Genomic DNA, 19,127 nt, shown 5'->3' on the forward strand with positions numbered 1-19,127 from the left:
CTCCTCTACTCACAGCGGAAATCATGATAGAACTTGAGTGGAGGCATGTTCCTCTCCACTGCCACATCACCCCATGGAAGTCCCAAGTGTAGGATTTGACGCCGACGAGAGCAAGGCTGACCACTTTGCTCAGTGCCCACAAGCCGACCCGTCAGCCGCCAGTCACGGATCTCAAAAAGGTACCGAGGATAGTCTCTGATCCGAACTGTTACAGGGAAGATACACACTGGCTATTCATGGGGCTGTCTCAGCACTTTTTTTTTTTTTCCTGCCATTCCTTTTACCCAACTCTTTTTACAAAGTCAACTGAAAGAACAAGGGCTGGCAATTGGTAGCGAAGCTGAAAAACAGCACAGAGATCCTGGAGCAGAAGGTGAGAAGCACAGCACTGAGATGCAAGAGCCACACAAGCCCTAGAGATAACTGTGTTAGTTGTCCCTCTGTGTTAGCCATGCAGTTTCAGGGTGAAATTCAGGAACAGAGAAAGAGAAGAGGAGCCTACCTTTCCCACTCTGCCCACCCCAAGACAGCCACAGTTCCCAATATAATCTAGCTCCTCTCTAATCACTCAGAGAGCTCCCTGGAGCTCAGAACAGCAAACATCAGGCTCAGCAAATAAAGGAAGTGCTACTCACCAAGAAAGGTCTTAACATTGCACTTGAGCATGCGACACCACTGAATGACAAGATCTACTCCCTCAGCAGTAAAAGGGCTGCCTGGATCTAGCTCTCGAACTTGCTCCAGCACACGCTCGGGCCCGTGGAAGGAGGCATCTGCCAGAGCCACTAGCTCTAGCCCTGCCAGGCTCCAAGTGAGCAGTGCCCGGCGCATGGGTGTGTTGCCATAGAGACGACGAGATCGCTGGATGTAGATTTCAATGTTTTTGCGTTCCAAAGAGGCATACAGCTCCTCAATTTTGCGAGCTGGCAGTAACTCCCCATGCTGCTTCCGAAGGGCAGCCACTTTGGCATCCAGCAGCTGTAGCCTTTTGGCACTCTCCTTGCTTTCATCCTTCATCAGTTCATAGTTGTCACGAAGTTTCACCTCAAAAATGTCATCCAGGAAGACCCATGAGAAGTGCTGAACCTTCAGGAGCAGATCAGGTGGGAGGAGGGCAGGGCTTGGCGAGGCCTGAGCATGAGTCCCTCGATGCAGGCCTTTCAGCCATTTCTGAACTCCCACGGCCTCATCCAGAGTTCGAGAGAAGTCATATTGATAAGGAAACTCGACTGAGACTGAGCCCAAGGAGAGAAGCCAAACACTGTTCCGGAGGGTCTGCAGCACAGGGAAGGGGTTCCGGTGGAGGATCATCTCCTCCAGCTCAGGCAGCAGCTGTACCTCCACCTCCTTGAAGTTGAAGATACTATTGCCATCAAAGCCAGCAGCCAGCTCTGGGCAGTAAGCCTGTAGTGAGCCCCCATGCCGGCTCAGCGACACACTCTCCGCTGCCAGAGTAATGAACTTGTCCTCGGCCACAAAAGCTGTAAGTTTGGCTGTGCTCACCTCTAGTGTCAGGTTCAGTGGCCGTTTTGGAGGGGATGGCTCAAAGGGGCGGCCTTCTGGCTCTGAAGTGGTCTCTGGAGTCTCTGGGGCAAGAGGTAGAACAGTTTCAGGGAACAGAGTGGCCCTTAACAGATCTCGGCACTGCAGGGTGGCCAGGACATGCTGGTACAGATACATGTGGTCTGGGGGGCTCCAGAGTAAGGTGAGCCCTGCACCACACTGAACCTTTAGGGAACAAGAAAAACGCATCTGTCAGTCACCATGTTAGGAAACAGTAGAGGAGTCAGGGATTAATATGCACGCATACCTGGCTCAAAAAGTCTTTCCTGAGTAACCACATTAATTACTCCCTGGCTTTGTTCCCCTTGGTGCTAATGTGCTGACCTAACAGTTCTATAATATCTTATATTTAAGAGCATTTTTAAGTCTTCCTCAACTGGATTCCAAATTATCTGAGAGGAGGGGCCGTATGTTCTAATTCTTTGGTATCCAATCATCTGGCTTTATTGTTTCCTTTCGTAAGTTCTCTTTTCGTATCACCACACTCTGTCTAGTAATCATGGCAGTAATCAATTTGAAAACATTTCATGCATTCATTGCTTTTTGACTTAATTCTTAAAAGGTAGTATAAAAAGTACTGCTCATACAAGTCCGTATAGCACTTGACTTATGTGAAACTATGCCTCAAGGAAGGGAAGAGTCCTTGTTAGCCTGAAAAATACAGTCAGTTCTGCACAGCTAAGTGGATTGAGAGAATTAAAATTCCAGGATAGAAAAATTCCCACAAGTTCCAGCCTCTATAAAGGAAACTCTTCAGTTTCCAAAGGAAAGGTGAAATCCAGCAAGCAGGAATCTGATACCCTGATGAGAAAGACATTGGAAAGCCCCTGAAAACCAGCCAGTTCCTCCATCATCCAATCCCTTGCAGCTGTTTAATGAACTGAGTGCTTCATCAAAATGACACCTTAATGGTGATGATTAAACAACATGAACATAATTAATGTCATTGAACTGTACATGTGAAGATTACAGAAATGAAGAATGTTCTCTTACCTATAGACTAACCACATTAAAAAAAAAATTAAAAACACTAATTAAAAATAAAAGATACTTGGCTATAATTTTTATTAAAAGCCCCCCCCCTTTTTTTTTTTGGAGTTACACACTGAAATATTTACAGCTAAAATTAATTATATCTGGTATCTGCTTCAAAATAATCCTGGGAGACATTCAGGTAGCTTACAGATATATGAGGAAATGTTCATGATCATCAGCCATTAGAGAAATGCAGATCAAAACTACAATGAGATTTCATCTCACTCCAACAAGGCTGGCATTAATCCAAAAAACACAAAATAATAAATGTTGGAGAGGCTGTGGAGAGAGTAGAACACTTCTACACTGCTGGTGGGAATGTCAAATGGTGCAACCACTTTGGAAATTGATTTGGCACTTCCTTAAAAAGAAACAGAACTACCATACAATCCAGCAATCCCACTCCTTGGAATATATCCTAGAGAAATAAGAGCCTTTACATGAACAGATACATGCACACCCATGTTTACTGCAGCATGCTTTACAATAGCAAAAACGTGGAAGCAACCAAGGTGCCCATCAACGGTTGAATGGATAAATAAATTATGGTATATTCACACAATGGAATACTACACATCGATAAAGAACAGCGAGGAATCTGTGAAATATTTCATAACATGGAGGAATCTGGAAGGCACTATGCTGAGTGAAATTAGTCAGTTGCAAAAGGACAAATATTGTACAAGACCACTATTATAAGAACTTGAGAAATAGTTTAAACTGAGAAGAAAACATTCTTTTGTGGTTACGAGAGGGGGGAGGGAGGGAGCATGGCAGAGGGGCATTCACTAATTAGATAGTAGATAAGAACTACTTTAGCTGAAGGGAAAGACAGCACACAATACAGGGGAGGTCAGCACAATTGGACTAAACCAAAAGCAAAGAAGTTTTCTGAATAAACTGAATGCTTCGAAGGCCAGCATAGCAGGGGCAGGGGTCTGGGGACCATGGTTTCAGGGGACATCTAAGTCAATTGGTATAATAAAATCTATCAACAAAACATTCTGCATCCCACTTTGAAGAGTGGCATCTGGGGTCTTAAACGCTAGCAAGCAGCCATCTAAGATGCATCAATTGGTCTCAACACACCTGGATCAAAGGAGAATGAAGAACACCAAGGACACAAGATGATTACGAGCCCAAGAGACAGAAAGGGCCACATGAACCAGCAACTACATCATCCTGAGACCAGAAGAACTAGATGGTGCCCGGCTACAACCGATAACTGCCCTGACAGGGAACACAACAGAGAATCCCTGAGGGAGCAGGAGAGCAGTGGGATGCAGACTCCAAATTCTCATAAGACCAGACTTAATGGTCTGACTGAGACTGCAAGGACCGCGGTGGTCATGGCCCCCAGACCTTCTGCTGCCCCAGGACGAGAACCATTCCCGAAGCCAACTCTTCAGACATGGATTGGACGGGACAATGGGTTGGAGAGGGATGCTGGTGAGGAGTGAGCTTCTTGGATCAGGTGGACGCTTGAGACTATGTTGGCATCTCCTGCCTGGAGGGGAGATGAGAGGGTGAAGGGGGTTAGAAGCTGGCGATAAGGACACGAAAAGAGAGAGTGGCGGGAGACAGCAGGCTGTCTCATTGGGGGAGAGTAATTGGGAGTGTGTAGCAAGGTGTATATGGGTTTTTGTGTGAGAGACTGACTTGATTTGTAAACTTTCACTTAAAGCACAATAAAAATTATTTTAAAAATAATAATAATCATAATCCTGGAGCTGGGTGCAGAGGAGATTGGTGGGAGTATTGCTAAAGTAAGTTGGTCATGAGTGGGTAATTACTGAAGCTGATTATGGACGCATTAAGTTCATGTATTCTCTCTAGTTTCATATGTATTTAAAATTTCATAATAAAAAGTTAAAAACATACAGAACACCCCAGATAAGTAAAGCATTACTGAAAAGGAAGAACAAAGTGGGAGGCCTCACACCACGTGATTTTAGAACCTATTATACCGCCACAGTAGTCAAAACAGCCTGGTACTGGTAAACAACAGATACATAGACCAATGGAACAGAATTGAGAATCCAGACATAAATCCATCCACCTATAAGCAGCTGACATCTGGCAAAGGCCCAAAGTCAGTTAAATAGAGAAAAGACAGCCTCTTTAACAAATGGTGCTGGCGTAACTACATAACCATCTGCAAAAAAAATGAAACAAGACCCATACCTCACTCCACACCACACACAAAAACTAACTCAAAATGGATCAAAGACCTAAATATAAAATCTAAAATGATAAAGATTATGGAAGAAAAAATAGGGACAATGATAGGAGCCCTAACACACGGCATAAACACTATACAAAACATTACTAACAATGCACAAACAGAAGAGAAACTAGATAACTGGGAGCTCCTAAAAATCAAACACTTATGCTCATTCAAAGACTTCACCAAAAGAGTCAAAAGACAACCTACAGACTGGGAAAAAATTTTTGGCTACGACAAATCTGATCAGCATCTAATCTCTAAAATCTACAAGATACTGCAAAACCTCAACAACAAAAAGACAAATTAGCCAATTAAAAAATAGGCAAAGAATTCATTCTATGAAGCCAGTATAACCCTGATACCAAAACTAGGCAAAGACACCACAAAAAAAGGAAATTACAGACCAATATCTCTCAAGAATATAGATGAAAAAATTCTCAACAAAATTCTAGCCAAAAGAATTCAGCATCATATCAAAAAAATAATACACCATGACCAAGTAGTATTCATACCAGGTATGCAAGGAGGGCTCAACATTAGAAAATCAATCAATGTAATCTACCACATAAATAAAAAGAAAGAAAAGAATCACATGATCATCTCAATCGACACAGAAAAGGCATTCAACAAAGTCCAACACCCATTCCTGATAAGAACTCTCAAAAACATAGGTATAGAAGTGAAATTTTTCAACATAATAAAGGGCATCTATATAAAACCAACATCATTCTTAATGGAGAGAAGCTGAAAACATTCCCCTTGAGAAAAGGAACAAGACAAGGATGCCCTTTATCACCACTCCTATTCAACATTGTGCTGGAAGTTCTAGCTAGAACAATAAGGCAAGAAAAAGAAGTAAAGGGCATCCAAACTGGTAATGAACAGTTAAACTTTCCCTCTTTGTGGATGATATGATACTATACATAGAAAACCCAAAGACTCCATGGGAAAACTACTGGTACCAATAGAAAGATTCAGCAGAGTAGCAGGATACAAGATAAAACATACAAAAATCAGTTGGATTCCTATACACCAATAAAGAAGATGATGAAAAGGAATTCACGAAAACAATACCATTTATAATAACACCTAAAAAAATAAAATACTTATGAATAAATCTAACCAGGGATGTAAAAGACCTATACAAAGAAAACTACAAAACACTACTGCAAAAAACCAAAACAGATCTACATAAGCGGAAAAACATACCAAGGTCATGGATAGCTAAGAGTCAGCATTGTGAAAACGACAATTCTACCCAAAGCAATTCACAAATACAATGCAATCCTGATCCAAATACCAACAACATTCTTTAAAGAGATGGAAAAACTTACTAACTTTATATGGAAAGGGAAGAAGCCCCAGATAAGTAAAGCACTACTGAAGAAGAAGAATAAAGTAGGAGGACTCACACTACCTGACCTCAGAACCTACTATACAGCTACAGTAGTCAAAACAGCCTGGTACTGGTACAACAACAGATATACTGACCAGTGGAACAGAACTGAGAAGCCAAATGTAAATCCAACCACCTATGGTCACCTGATCTTTGACAAGGGCCCAAAGTGCATCAAATGGGCAAAAGACAGTGTTTTTTAACAAATGGTGCTGGCAAAACTGCATGCCCATCTGCAAAAAAATGAAGCAGGACCCATATCTTCCACCATATACAAAAGCTAACTCAAAATGGATCAAAGACCTAAACATAAAGCCAAAAACAATGAAGTTCATAGAAGAAAAAATAGGATCTACGCTAGAGGCCCTAATACACCATATTAACAAGATACAAACCACAACCAACAACACAAAATCTCCAGAAAGTAAGCTAGATAACTGGGATCTTCTAAAAATTAAACACTTATGCTCATCAACAGATTTCACCAAAAGAGTAAAAAGACAACCTACAGGCTGGGAAAAAATTTTTGGCTATTATACATCAGACAAAGGTCTAATCTCTAAAATCTATAACAAAACCCAACACCTCTACGACAAAAAGACAATAATCCAATTAAAAAATGGGCAAAGGAAATGAACAGACACTTCACCAAAGAAGACATTCAAGCAGCCAACAGACATGAGGAAATGCTCCTGATCACTAGCCATTAGGGAAATGCAAATTGAAACCACAGTGAGATACCATCTCATTCCAACATTACTGGCACAAATTAAAAAAACAGGAAACAACAAATGTTGGAGAGGCTGCAGAGAATGCAAAATGATACAACCACTTTGGAAAATGATATGGCGCTTCCTTAGAAAGCTAGAAATAGAAATACCACATGGTCCAGCAACACCACTCCTAGGAATATAACCTAGAGAAATAAGAGTCATCACATGAATAGACATATGCATACCCATGTTCACTGCAGCATTGTTCACGATAGCAAAATGATGGAAACAACCTAGATGTCCATTAACAGATGAATGGATAATCAAACTATGGTACATACAATGGCGTATTACGCAATGATAAAGAACAACAATGAATCCATGAAGTATATCTCATAACATTGATAAATCTGGGGAATGTTATGCTGAGTGAAATAAGTCAATCACAAAAGGAAAAATATTGTATGAGACCATTACTGTAAAAACTCATAAGAAGGTTTACACACAAAAAGAAACCATCTTTGATGGTTACGAGGAAGGGGAGGGGAGAAGTAGGGATGGAAAAACACTAAATAGACAATAGACAAGTGGTAACTTTGGTGAAGGGTAAAACAGTACACAATACTGGGGAAGCCAGCACAACTTGTACAAGGCAAGGTATGGAAGCTCCATAGACACATCCAAACTCCCTGAGGGGCCAAATTGCTAGGCTTAGGGCTACAGGGACCATGGTCTTGGGGAACATCTAGCTTAGCTAGCATAACACAGTTTATAAAGAAAATGTTCTACATTCTACTTTAGTCTTAAAAGCCTGTGAGCGGCTACCTAGGATACTCCACTGGTTTCATCCTTTCAGTAGCAAGGAAGAATGAAGAAAAGTAAAGATACAAGAGAAAAATTAGTCCACAGGGCTAATGGACCACATCTACCACAGCCTCCACCAGACTGAGTCCAGTACAACTATATGGTGCCTGGCTACCACCACTGACTGCTCTGACAAGGATCATAATAGAGGGTCCTGGACAGAGCTGGAGAAAAATGTAGAACAAAATTCTAATTCAAAAAAGAAAGACCAGACTTGCTGGCCTGACAGAAACTGGAGAAACCCTGAGAGTATGGCCCCTGGACACTGTTTCAGCTCAGTACTGAAGTCACTCCTGAGGTTCACCCTTCAGCCAAAGATTAGACAGGCCCATAAAACGGAACAAGACTAAAGAGGCACAACAGCCCAGGGGCAGGGACAAGGAGGCAAGAGGGAACAGGAAAGCTGGTAATAGGGAACCCAAGGTTGAAAAGGGAGAGTGTTGACATGTTGTGGGGTTGGTAACCAACGTCACAGAACAATGTGTGTACTGACTGTTTAATGAGAAACTAGTTTGTTCTGTAAAACTTTAAAGTACAATAAAAATATTCTCTAAAAAAATGAAATAAAAGGTCATTGGGGATAGAAAAAAAAAAATGGGCAAAGGGTATGAACAGGCACCTCACCAAAGAAGACATTCAGGTGACTAACAGATACATTAGGAAATGCTCACAATCATTAGCCATTAGAGAAACGCAGATCAAAACTACAATGAGATACCATTTCACCCCAACAAGGCTGGCATTAATCCAAAGAACACAAAATAATAAATGTTGGAGAGGCTGTGGAGAGACTGGAACATTTATACACTGTTGGTGGGAATGTAAAATGGTACAACCACTTTGGAAATCAATTTGGCACTTCCTTAAAAAGCTAGAAGTACCATATGATCCAGCAATCCCACTCCTTGGAATAGATCCTAGAGAAATAAGAGCCCTCGCACAGATACATGCAACACTGTCTACAATAACAAAAAGATAGAAACAGCCAAGGGGCCCATCAGCAGATGAATGGATAAACAAATTATGGGATACTCACACAACGGAATATTACACAACAATAAAGAACAACGATGTATCTGTGAAATATCTCATAACATGGAGGAACCTGGAAGGCATTATGCTGAGTGAAATTAGTCAGTCACAAAACGATAAATATTGTACAAGACCACTATTATAAGAACTCAAGAAAAGGTTTAAACACAGAAGAAAACGTTCTTTGATGTTTATGAAGGTGGGGAGGTAGGGAGAGGGGTATTCCCTAGGGAGATAGTAGACTAGAATTAGTTTAGGTGAAGGGAAGGACAATACACAGTATGGGGAAAGTCAGCATAACTAATTCCAAAGCTAAGAAGTTTCCTGAATACAAGCAAACACTTCAAGGGACAGAGTAGCAGGGGCAGGGGTCTAGAGACCATGGTTTCAGGGGACATCTAGGTCAACTGGCATTACAAAGTATATTAAGAAAATGTTCTGCATCCCAATTTGGTGAGTGGCGTCTGGGGTTTTAAAGGCTGGCAAGTGGCCATCTAGGGTGCATCAGTTGGTCTCAACCCACCTGGAGCAAAGGAGAATGAAGAACACCAACAACACAAGGAAAACGTTAGTCCAAGAGAAAGAAAGGGCCACATAAACTACAGACTCCATCAGCCTGAGACCAGAAGAACTAGATGGGGCCCAGCTACCACCAATGACTGCCCTGACAGGGAACACAACAGAGAATCCCTGATGGAGCAGGGGAAAAGCAGGATGCAGACCTCAAATTCTAGTAAAAAGACCAGACTTAGTGGTCTAAGACTGGAGGGACCCCAGAGGTCAAGGCCCCTGCACTCTTTTTTAGCCCAAAAGTAAAACCATTTCCAAAGCCAACTCTTTAGAGATAGACTGAACTATAAGACATAAAAAATACTGGTGAGGAGTGTGCTTCTTAGCTCAAGTAGACACATGAGACTATGTGGGCAGCTCCTTTCTGGAGGCAAGCTGAAAAGGCAGAGGGGGACAGGAGCTGGTTGAATGGACACGGGAAATACAGGGTGGCGATAAGGAGTGTGCTATGACATTGTAGGGAGAGCAACTATGGTCACATAACAACGTATGCATAAGTTTTTGTATGAGAAACTGACTTGAATTGTAAACTTTCACGTAAAGCACAATTAAAAAAATAAAAGAGCACAGAACAAGCCAGAATAAAAAGGACCCAGGTATCCCATTTCTCATGAGATGAGATTCACAGGACTCAAAGGATTAAGAAATGCTCTAAGCCTCAGGAAAAACCAATCTAGCCCCACCCTCCCCACAGAAGCGGTACCTCTAGAGAGCGGATGCTGCTGTGATAGGTGACGGAGAGCATGGAGAGGCTGAGCACTGGAGTGGGGATGTCAGGAGCCTTGCAACAAGGCTGCATCTTCTCTGTAATCGACTTCACCAGAGCAAGCACAAGTCCTTGAATACCCACGGTGGACGTCTCAGCACTGCCCAGGACGGTCAGCGTGTCCAGTCGGACCTCCGAAGCACCTAGCATCCAGAAACCATATCGGCCTTGGTTCCCAGTGCTCAAACAGCAACTGTAGTCCTCACTCTCCTTTCTTACCTATTTACCCCTCACTCCAATTATCTTTACTCCCTACACCTGCCTAAGTTCATTCCATATGCTTTAGAGAAACTGTTCCTTTCCCATCTTAACTAAATCTGGCAAGGCCAGAGAAGTTCCCTAACTCCTACAAATTGCCCAGAGATATATCAGTTACTCTCCAGAATTAAACACACAAGAAAATAAATTAAAAACTACATGGGTTTCATTCTGTCCACCACATTAAGGTAAAGTATTTGTCCTATATTATCTTGCTTAATGCTTTGCCTTTCATGAGCCCTTAAAGAATATCGAGGAGCCCAAGAGTTATTTATGCAAGAACTCCTAGCATCTCTTGCCTCTAGCTTAGAAAAATTTCAAATAATCATCTTCATTAAACAAGAAGGTACAGACTGAATCAGCATAGCTGCTTAGGTCACAAACTACCCACTTCAGTACAGTTTCCTGCCCCACTTACCCACCGGGGCAGAAAGGGTGAACAAATTCATATCCTCCACCTTCAAGTCCACCTTCCACAATAATACAGATTCCCCAGATGAAGCCTCCCTAGAGACAGCTGGACTCTCAGACTGTAGGCCCATCAAGGATAAGATCCGAGAGAGACACTGGGCACAGGTATCTGATGCCTCCACCTGCAATCCTCGGATGGTACAGTCAAGAAAGAGAGTATCCGACTGGGTGCTGGACAGGCCCAGAGGCTGATTATAGCTACCCTAGAAAAAAAGCAGAGACTCTAGTAGAAATATGCAGATGCATAGTTCTATGATATCCTGATAAAAACTTAAGCACCTATTTTCACCACAAAAAAAAAAAAAACTTAAGCATCGCCTGCTGCCAACAACATGCCCAGTGCTCTTAAGCGTGACAGGATAAGAAAACTATTCACCAAAGCTTCCCCACCTACCTGTAATGTGAAAGAGTCTAGAACAAGTGCTTCACCCCAAACATGCATATTGGGTGGGTGGGGTGCCCGCTGAATGTGGGAGTCACTGCCCACACGCCAGCAGAGGTGGTCCACAGTTAGTACACCCCGCTGATGGATGCTTTGTGGCCTCAGGTGCTGGTAATCTGAACAAAAATGGTAGGAAAGAGAAGTGCTGTGCAGCCACTGTGTCCATCAGCTGGGCCTAGCTCTGCTAGTGGACAGATTCTATTCTTTTCCATTCCAAAGTCTTACCCACAGAGATGGAATTGAATCCCAAGGCAAAAGGTGGTGTATCTCCAAGCTGAATGGAAATGTTCACATTAGAGATGGAGGTGCTAAAGATGATGGGAGCCAGAATCTGAGGGAAGGTTCTGCACAGGGAAAAGACATCATTGTTTGATTAGCAAAGAACTGTAGCTTTCTACTATGGAATGGATTCTGGAAGCTCGCGAAACTCAGGGTGAGAATTTAAGAGTCTGTTGTGATTCTCAGGCTGGGATGCAACTAGAAAACAAACAGCTTAACTCATCAGCTCACTGCTACTACCAATGGTAACCTGGAGGCACCCAGAGAGATGTTAGGTTGAGCCACACGAAATTCCCATTTTCACGGGTCAAAAATGGTTGAACCTCAGCAAGAGCGTATGATTCAACCTAATCCAACCAAGGAGCATCACTCTCAGACCATTTATCTGAAAGTTCCATACGAGGCAGAATGCAGCACTACACAAAGACAGATACGGCACTGCTGACCTGATGCTGTCACCTTCTAAGTTAAGGCAGGTAAAATATTACCATTTAAGTTCAGTTCAATCAATGTTTGTGTATAACAAAATGCTGTGCTGGGCACTGAGGTCACAAAAATGAAGAGGACATCATTTTGCCATCAACGAGTCTAGTTTAATGGGGAAGGTATAGAAAACAGGACGGCTATTGAGTCTGAGATTTAGAGAAATCAACCAAATATATACTTAACACGAGATGCCACTTTGGACCAAAAGAATCCAGAGATGCACCTGGTAAGGAGGTCGGTGAAAAAGATTATGCTGACCTTTTTTTCTTTTGCTTAGGAACAGATGAACTAGACCCTTGGGTCTCCAGTTCTAGCATGTTCAGCCAGTGAGAGAATTCCTGGTGCCGGTAGTGAATGATACAGGTGTTCAGAACCACGGAGGCTGAGAGATCAATGGTAGTCACCTGAAATGAGAAGACCAGAACTGTGGGTTTGGGTTTTACTTTGTTAACTCACATTGCAATGATGTAGGGAGAAGGCAAAGAAATGATTCCCGGGACTACGGTCATCACACCTGCACACTAGCCTTGAGGGAGCTGAGGCAGACAATGCGCTGGCGGCTCTGGGACAGCAACAGTCCATCTGCAAGAGGCCAGAGGGCAGGTCAGAGAATACTGGCAGGCCAAAAGGTAAAACTAGGAGAGCATCAGAGGCAGACCAGGAGATGAACAGACTGTCACTAACACCATGAGTTGGGGCTATTTTCTCTCAGTATATTCCCTCCTCCCCCTCTCCAGTTAACATTGATATTAAATTAAGAAGACCATCTGGGGCATGGAGGAGGAGAAATATCTGGTTCTCTCTTTCTCCCTCAGTACCAGTATCCCCACCCATGAACCTTCCAGCAGGAGTTCAATGCTCATCTGTGCCATATCAGAGTTTGCTGTAAAGCTTCGAAGAGGCAGCTGATCCTCATCACGGTGGTATAGGAAATGCAGCAGCTTCAGCGTCCAATTCAGGTGCCTGGACCAGAGACAGATTTGGGGTCAGAAAGGTATGGAATGCTATTCTCTTCAGAGAGGCTTCCTACCCCCTTTCTCTCCAGAGGCAAGCCCAGTACAGCTATAACGCTGGTTTATGGAGACCCCAGCATACAGCTCCCCCTACCACTCCCTACATTTCTATGTCAAGTGAGGCCTCACCTCTTTTGACTATTCATCGACAGCACCACATTGATGCCCTCCATCTTCACCTTAACCTGCTCTGGCAGCTGCTGGAGGAGGTGTAGGCCAGGCAGAGTTGGCTCTGCCAAGTTTTCTGTCACCTCTGAAAAGATGAATGAATAATATGACAGCCATCAATCCTTAACACTCAATCTCCCAAAATCCCCTGCCTTTTTTGGCCAAATACTCTCACATACAGCAGGCTAAGCAAATGCCCGAGCTTAGGCCAGAAGTCGAATACCCCAGAGATCCAGACACCTACTGTACTTCCTCCAGAGACTCTAAAGCTACAGTATAGGAAGGCAGGTTGGCATAATGGAAAGAATATGGACTTTAGGGCCAAACAATTTAAACTCCATTTTTACTACTGACTTACTATGTGACCTCCGGCAAGTTATCTATCTAACCTTCCTAGGCTTCAGTCTCCCCATCTGTGAAATGCTGAGGACTTAGCAAGAGAATATAAATAAAACATGTAGTATAGCACCTAACTCATGATAGGTGCCCACTAAATGTTAGTTCCTTCACTCACCACAAGCAAATGCCCCGTTTCCTCTAGCTACTCTCTGGCTCAAAGGACATGGTTATTAACAACTCACACCTAAATGAGTAGTGAGACCACTATTTTTTAATACTCCCAAAATAAACCCTGATAATAGGACAGCCAAAAAGCTCACTGATTAGGGCTTTACCTGGACAAGGGACAGGCTTAAGTGCCAGGCTTGGCCCCTGGCACAGCAGCTGACTGTGGAAGAGGCCCTCATGCAGTTCAGCATGGTGTGTCCACACACCCACAGTGATAGCCTTCAGCTGCCGACTGCTGATGCCCAGTTCTAGACACAGGTTCAGCGTCAGCGAGAGCTCCGCTAGGCAGGTGTCCTCCTGTAGAGAGGATAAGCCTCTAAGGTGTGTGTGTAAGGATTTGAGAGGTTTAGGTGAAAATGTGGTCTGGAACACTGGGCACTGCCATGAGAGAACTCTGTAAGGACACAAAAACTAGGATGTAAGCCCTAAGCTCCTTGATACCTATGCCCAGGAGGGAATAAGGCATCTGAATGACCATGACATACTCACCAACTGGCCACTCTTCAGGACTTTGCTGTTGATCTTACTTAGGCTCATCTTACAGTCTAGCCTGGGAAAGGAAAAAAATTGGAGCACTTGGTCCCTTTCCTCACTATTTACCTCCAATCAGGCTCTGCTGGCTGGAAGGGACAAGGCAAGCAGAAGTACCTAAGCTTAGCCTCTTCTCAAGCTGCACAGAATGAGAACTTGACATCTTGATAAGGAAGCCCTGACATCCACCCATCCTGAAGCAACCCTAAGGCCAGAATAAAACTACCAGTCCCTCTTATACCAGGTACTTACCTTTTCCCATCACTATCCAAAAGAAGGCTGCTTCCACTGATTTGAATGTGCCACAAAGATTCAGAGGTAGCCACCTTGAGAACCATGATGTTTATTGTCTCTACATGAATGGAGAATAGCTGAACGAAGAAGCAAAGATGAACGATAATAAATGTCAAGGCACCATCTTCCTTCCCAGCTAAGAAGGAGCAGAAAGTGAGAGGCAGCTCTTAACATCATTCCCCAAAATTAGTGGAAAAATCCACCCACGAACTGGCCACTTTGTACAGTCTAGCCAGCCTTAGAACAGTCCAAGAAAGTGGGACAAGACATCTCACCTGGCAGAAGATCTTCAATAAGGATGGGCTGAGAGGCAGCTCCTTTTGATCCACCCCAGTGCTCCGGGAGAATGGGGCAGACAGGCCAGAAACCCTCTGTAGGTCCGTTCTGATCCGCACTTCCCCAAAGCACAATGCCACATAGTGTCTGCCCAGAGGAGAGACCTTGCTGCCACCAGATCCATCCCTTCCATTGCAGTCCCCGCCCTCACATTCCTTCTCCCATTCTCCCTGGAAATATAGCTCAAGTCATGTGACAGTCTCACAGCAGTTGTCAGTATCTCTCACCAGTTTTTATACAACCAGGCTAAAAGAGAGATTTCAGCAAGAACCCACCTCTTTTCCTTGGCCTGCGAAGCTTCTGTAGAAGAATCCCAACCCCAAAATACTCCCCAAGAAGGTTACTGAGGACATACGGTACTCACGGCAGATCATGGCTAAGAAGTTTGCTGGAAATCCGCAGGCTATCAATTTCCTAAAATAGTGTGGGAAAAGCCTTTTTACACTAGCTTTAGGTAAGCCATGAGCAGTTTAACAAGGAGAGGTTCTGGGTCACAAAAAAGGAGGAAGCAGTACAATTCATTCCACAAAATACACCCCATTCCATTTCCACTGGCTTTCTCTTCTCAACACTTAGCTGTCTTGCTCCTCACAATGACATTAGTTGAACTTGCTTAGTATTTTTCTTTCAAGGGTATGTTGTTCTGTTTCCTCTCAAATTAGAAAAGTAAGTTGTTCTATTTCCTGTTATCTTTCTTCTGTGCTTTTCTTCTATATCTTTCTTATGTGCCGCGGACACTCTGTGCCCTATATGCATTTTTAACAACCAACTTACATCAATCCCAGTGTTACCACGCTAATTTAAGATCACTTTGGCAAAGAGATGGCAAGGCCAGGGTTAACTAGGAAAACTACCAGGATTAAAAAAAAAAAAAAAGCCCAGTAAGTTCCCCAGAACTTACCACTGTTTGCTGATGCTGCAAAAACTTAAGACTGACATTGTGGATCTCAAAAAAACCAAAAGAGCCGATCTTCAGCTCCACCTGCAGCTTCTGCTGACACCACTTGGTGGCCAACCGGACCACAAGCCACCTGCCGAAAAATTTCTGTTAGTTCCTAGGACCCTCTTCCATTATGGCTTCCCACACCCCTTGATGGTCCTAAAAAGACCTTGCAAAGGGTCATTCCTGAAGCTGGAACTTTTGGGCAACTCTCCTCTCTCTCAAAATACCACTCTGTCCCACACATTCAGCCACGCTGATGAGATCCTAACTCCCACGATCCCCTCCACCCAGGCGAAACCAGACAAACTAAGCTGGAGGTGAAGAAAGCAATTCCTCAAAACCTGAGGAACCCCAGAGGCAGTGAAAAGAGGGCCCAACATGAATCAAAACAGGCGGCCGGGCCAGATGTGTCAGATAAGCCGTCACATACGCCCCCAGAGGGTCTCTGCCCCGGCCCCGCCCTCCAGACAGGTGTCTTCAAGAAGGCACTGTGGGCTCTGACCTGGCCAGCTCACAAGCCGCTTTCCCCTGGGCAACAGACCTCTAGCTCCCGTTCCCCAGGCGAGGCTGCAGGTGCCCTTCGCGCTCGATGAAGGGGACACTCAGGTGTGTGGAAGGAGAAAGGAAGACCCCCGAGTCGGGACCCCTCCTCACACACACACCGCTTCAGCTCCCAGCCCCAGCATCTCCTCAGGCCCCGCCCGCTGCCTCAGTCTCCCCCACTGCCAGCCCCCCTCGGTCAGCCCGGGCCACGCTTCCCCCCCACCCCTCCCCTGGCCGCGAGCCACCTCTTCGGTCCCTCTCCCTCCACCTCCTGCGCGCGGTCCCAGTCAGCCCCCTCCCCCTCCGTGCCCCTCTTTCCAGGGAGCGCTCCTTCTCAGTCCCTCGTCCTCCTCCTCCCCCTCCGCCATGGCTGGGAGCCCCGCACCGGCCTATGAAGAGGGCGCCGAGTGCAACCAGCAACAAGGCCAACAGCGCAAAGCAGAACACCAGCATTTCGGCCCCTGCCCGGCCAGGCCAGGCTCCGGCCCCCGCCCTGCCGGGCCCCCCCCCACTCCCGCCAGCCGGTTCAGCCCGGCGCCGCCGCGGGCCAACCAGCCGCACGCGCAGGGGCAGCGCCGCGCAGGGAGGAGTCGGCGCGCGCACGCCCCGCCCCCCGCAGCCAGCCAGCCAGCCAGCTGTCTCCCTCCCCCGCCCAGCCGGGCGCTCGCGACCCGCGAGGGCCGACCAGCTGCGTGCGCGAAGGCAAGGAGTGGCTCCGAGAGGTGAGCACCGGGAAGCGGACCACTAGCCGACGCGCACGTCCAGCCCCGGGGCGCTCGCGGTGGTCCTCCGGACTGCCAAACCCGGGCCTGTCACTGGGTCTGGAGGTGAATCCGGCTAGCTCATTTCGGCCGCGTTGAGAGTTCCGTTTTCGAAACATTCATTTCCCGGAAGAGTTAAGAGTCTGTTTGGGTCGCTTAGGGCCTGGACTGAGGGTACCGCGGAAGTTACATCCCTGGGTCGTACTTAGTAGCAGTCCTATCTTACTCAGGGACCCTGTCTCAAAAGTCCTGGGGAGGAAACCAAGAGGTAACTAAAAGGTTTCAAAATCCCATTTCATTCCGCCAACAAAGGAAACCCATGAGTTTTTTTAATTTACGGCTTGAATGTTGTTCTGGTCAATTAATATGTATTGATCTATCGTGCGTGCGAGGAGTCCCTGGATGGCGCAAACTGTTAAGCTCTGCACTACTAGCCGAAAGGTTGGTGGTTTGAACTCACCCAGAAGTGCCTCGGAAGACAGACCTGGTGATGTTCGTCTGAAAGGTCACAGCCTTCGAAACCCTATAGAGCAGTTCTATACTGCATATATGGGGTCGCCGTGACTTGGAATCTTCTCCATAGCAACTAACAGCACGTGTATATCAATAACTGGACGTCCACACGGTATACTACAGAAATAGGGAATATTGTTTTTGCTCTTCAACAAACCTGTTGGTCATGGTCATGGTCAACTTTATTTTGCCTATTTCCTTCTCTATAAAATGAGGGAATTGGACAAGGCCCATTCTATGATGCTATGGATCAATATCTGAATGAGGAGCTATCTAATACACACTAAACAAATTCTTAGGATTTCAAAATAAGTATTATGTAATACTTTATGCCCCTTTGCTCACATACTCTAATCTTTATAAATATACTTCAACAGCTTTTTCAGAACCTCCCTTTTTGGCTTCCTCAGATAAAGCACCTGTGTGTCGCCCAAAGCTACTTTTTCCCCTCCAACTGGGTTCCTTGTGGAGTCGTCTTATCAGTCATTTCACATCTCCCCAAGGGCTCCACCAACTGATTTCTTCAAGGTCATACTTGTCTCTCAAGCATTACATTTCTGTGTCATCTGCAGCTTCCTATCAGGGTACAGTGAATCCTCACAACTCAGCAAAAACTTCTGTCCAAGTCAAGAAAGGGTCCCTTACATCTCCCTAATATCGTTCATCTTATCCAATCTGATTCCTGTATTCAGCTAAGATTCCTATCACTTACTTCCTTCTCCCCAGACTGTTACCACCCCTACTCCCAACCATCTCATAGACTGAAGTTTGGTTACATCATTTATTTTCTGGAGATCTCAAGGGATCAATGCAACTGAAGTAGAATAAACAGGAAGAAAAAATGGTGCTCATCCAATTCATTGCCTCAAATTACTGAGATCACAAGTCCCTAGGAAAGAGACCACGTCTTTTAATGTAATGGCCCATGTCTTGCACAGAGTTGGTATCCCCAAACGTTCAATGCTAACTCCTTAATGCAGATAGAAAAGTTTTCTCAAGAATAAAAAGCCTTGCTATTCACTGAAATTCCAGCAGATGGCAGTCACCCCTGTTCACCCCAACACACTTGAGGGAGATAAGTGCAAACTTTCCGTAACTGACCAGCAGAGGAAAAGAGGAAGTGAGGTGGGCAAAGGACAGAAGTTTTCTGCTTATCTTTTCAGAGAACGATAACCCTAAGCTTGCCCAAAATAGGGAAGGATCTTCCAAGAGCTAAACACAATTGTAGTGTAGTAAAAAGAACTTGAGTCAGACACAGCTGAGTTCCTATCCCAAAATTTACTAGCTTTAAGAATTCAGGCAGTTATTTAACTTTTGTGTTCTTCACTGGTAAAACTATAATTTCCACTTTATATT

The 19,127-nt window shown here is 44.8% G+C and overlaps 1 protein-coding gene across 4 annotated transcripts in view; it reads right to left on the reverse strand.

Annotated features, from left to right (window-relative positions):
* BLTP2 (bridge-like lipid transfer protein family member 2) overlaps positions 1–16,991 on the reverse strand; it is a 32,436-nt gene extending 15,445 nt beyond the window's left edge. For all 4 annotated transcript variants that reach the window (XR_010318409.1, XM_064271474.1, XM_064271473.1 and 1 more), the window contains exons 1-17: positions 16,883–16,991; positions 15,913–16,042; positions 15,376–15,425; positions 14,951–15,098; positions 14,634–14,752; positions 14,340–14,400; positions 13,958–14,147; positions 13,245–13,368; positions 12,941–13,065; positions 12,617–12,684; positions 12,361–12,506; positions 11,563–11,681; positions 11,290–11,453; positions 10,843–11,098; positions 10,104–10,309; positions 636–1,728; positions 14–205 (exon numbers count right to left, since the gene is read on the reverse strand). Coding sequence is in view for 3 of the 4 variants with exons in the window: in XM_064271474.1 (XP_064127544.1) it covers positions 14–205; positions 636–1,728; positions 10,104–10,309; positions 10,843–11,098; positions 11,290–11,453; positions 11,563–11,681; positions 12,361–12,506; positions 12,617–12,684; positions 12,941–13,065; positions 13,245–13,368; positions 13,958–14,147; positions 14,340–14,400; positions 14,634–14,752; positions 14,951–15,098; positions 15,376–15,425; positions 15,913–16,042; positions 16,883–16,950 (3,259 nt within the window). In the remaining variant the exon portion in view is untranslated. The remainder of the gene's footprint in view (positions 1–13; positions 206–635; positions 1,729–10,103; positions 10,310–10,842; positions 11,099–11,289; positions 11,454–11,562; positions 11,682–12,360; positions 12,507–12,616; positions 12,685–12,940; positions 13,066–13,244; positions 13,369–13,957; positions 14,148–14,339; positions 14,401–14,633; positions 14,753–14,950; positions 15,099–15,375; positions 15,426–15,912; positions 16,043–16,882) is intronic.
* Between the last annotated feature and the right edge of the window lie 2,136 nt (positions 16,992–19,127).

Source organism: Loxodonta africana, chromosome 18, assembly GCF_030014295.1.
Source record: "Loxodonta africana isolate mLoxAfr1 chromosome 18, mLoxAfr1.hap2, whole genome shotgun sequence".
NCBI lineage: Eukaryota > Metazoa > Chordata > Mammalia > Proboscidea > Elephantidae > Loxodonta > Loxodonta africana.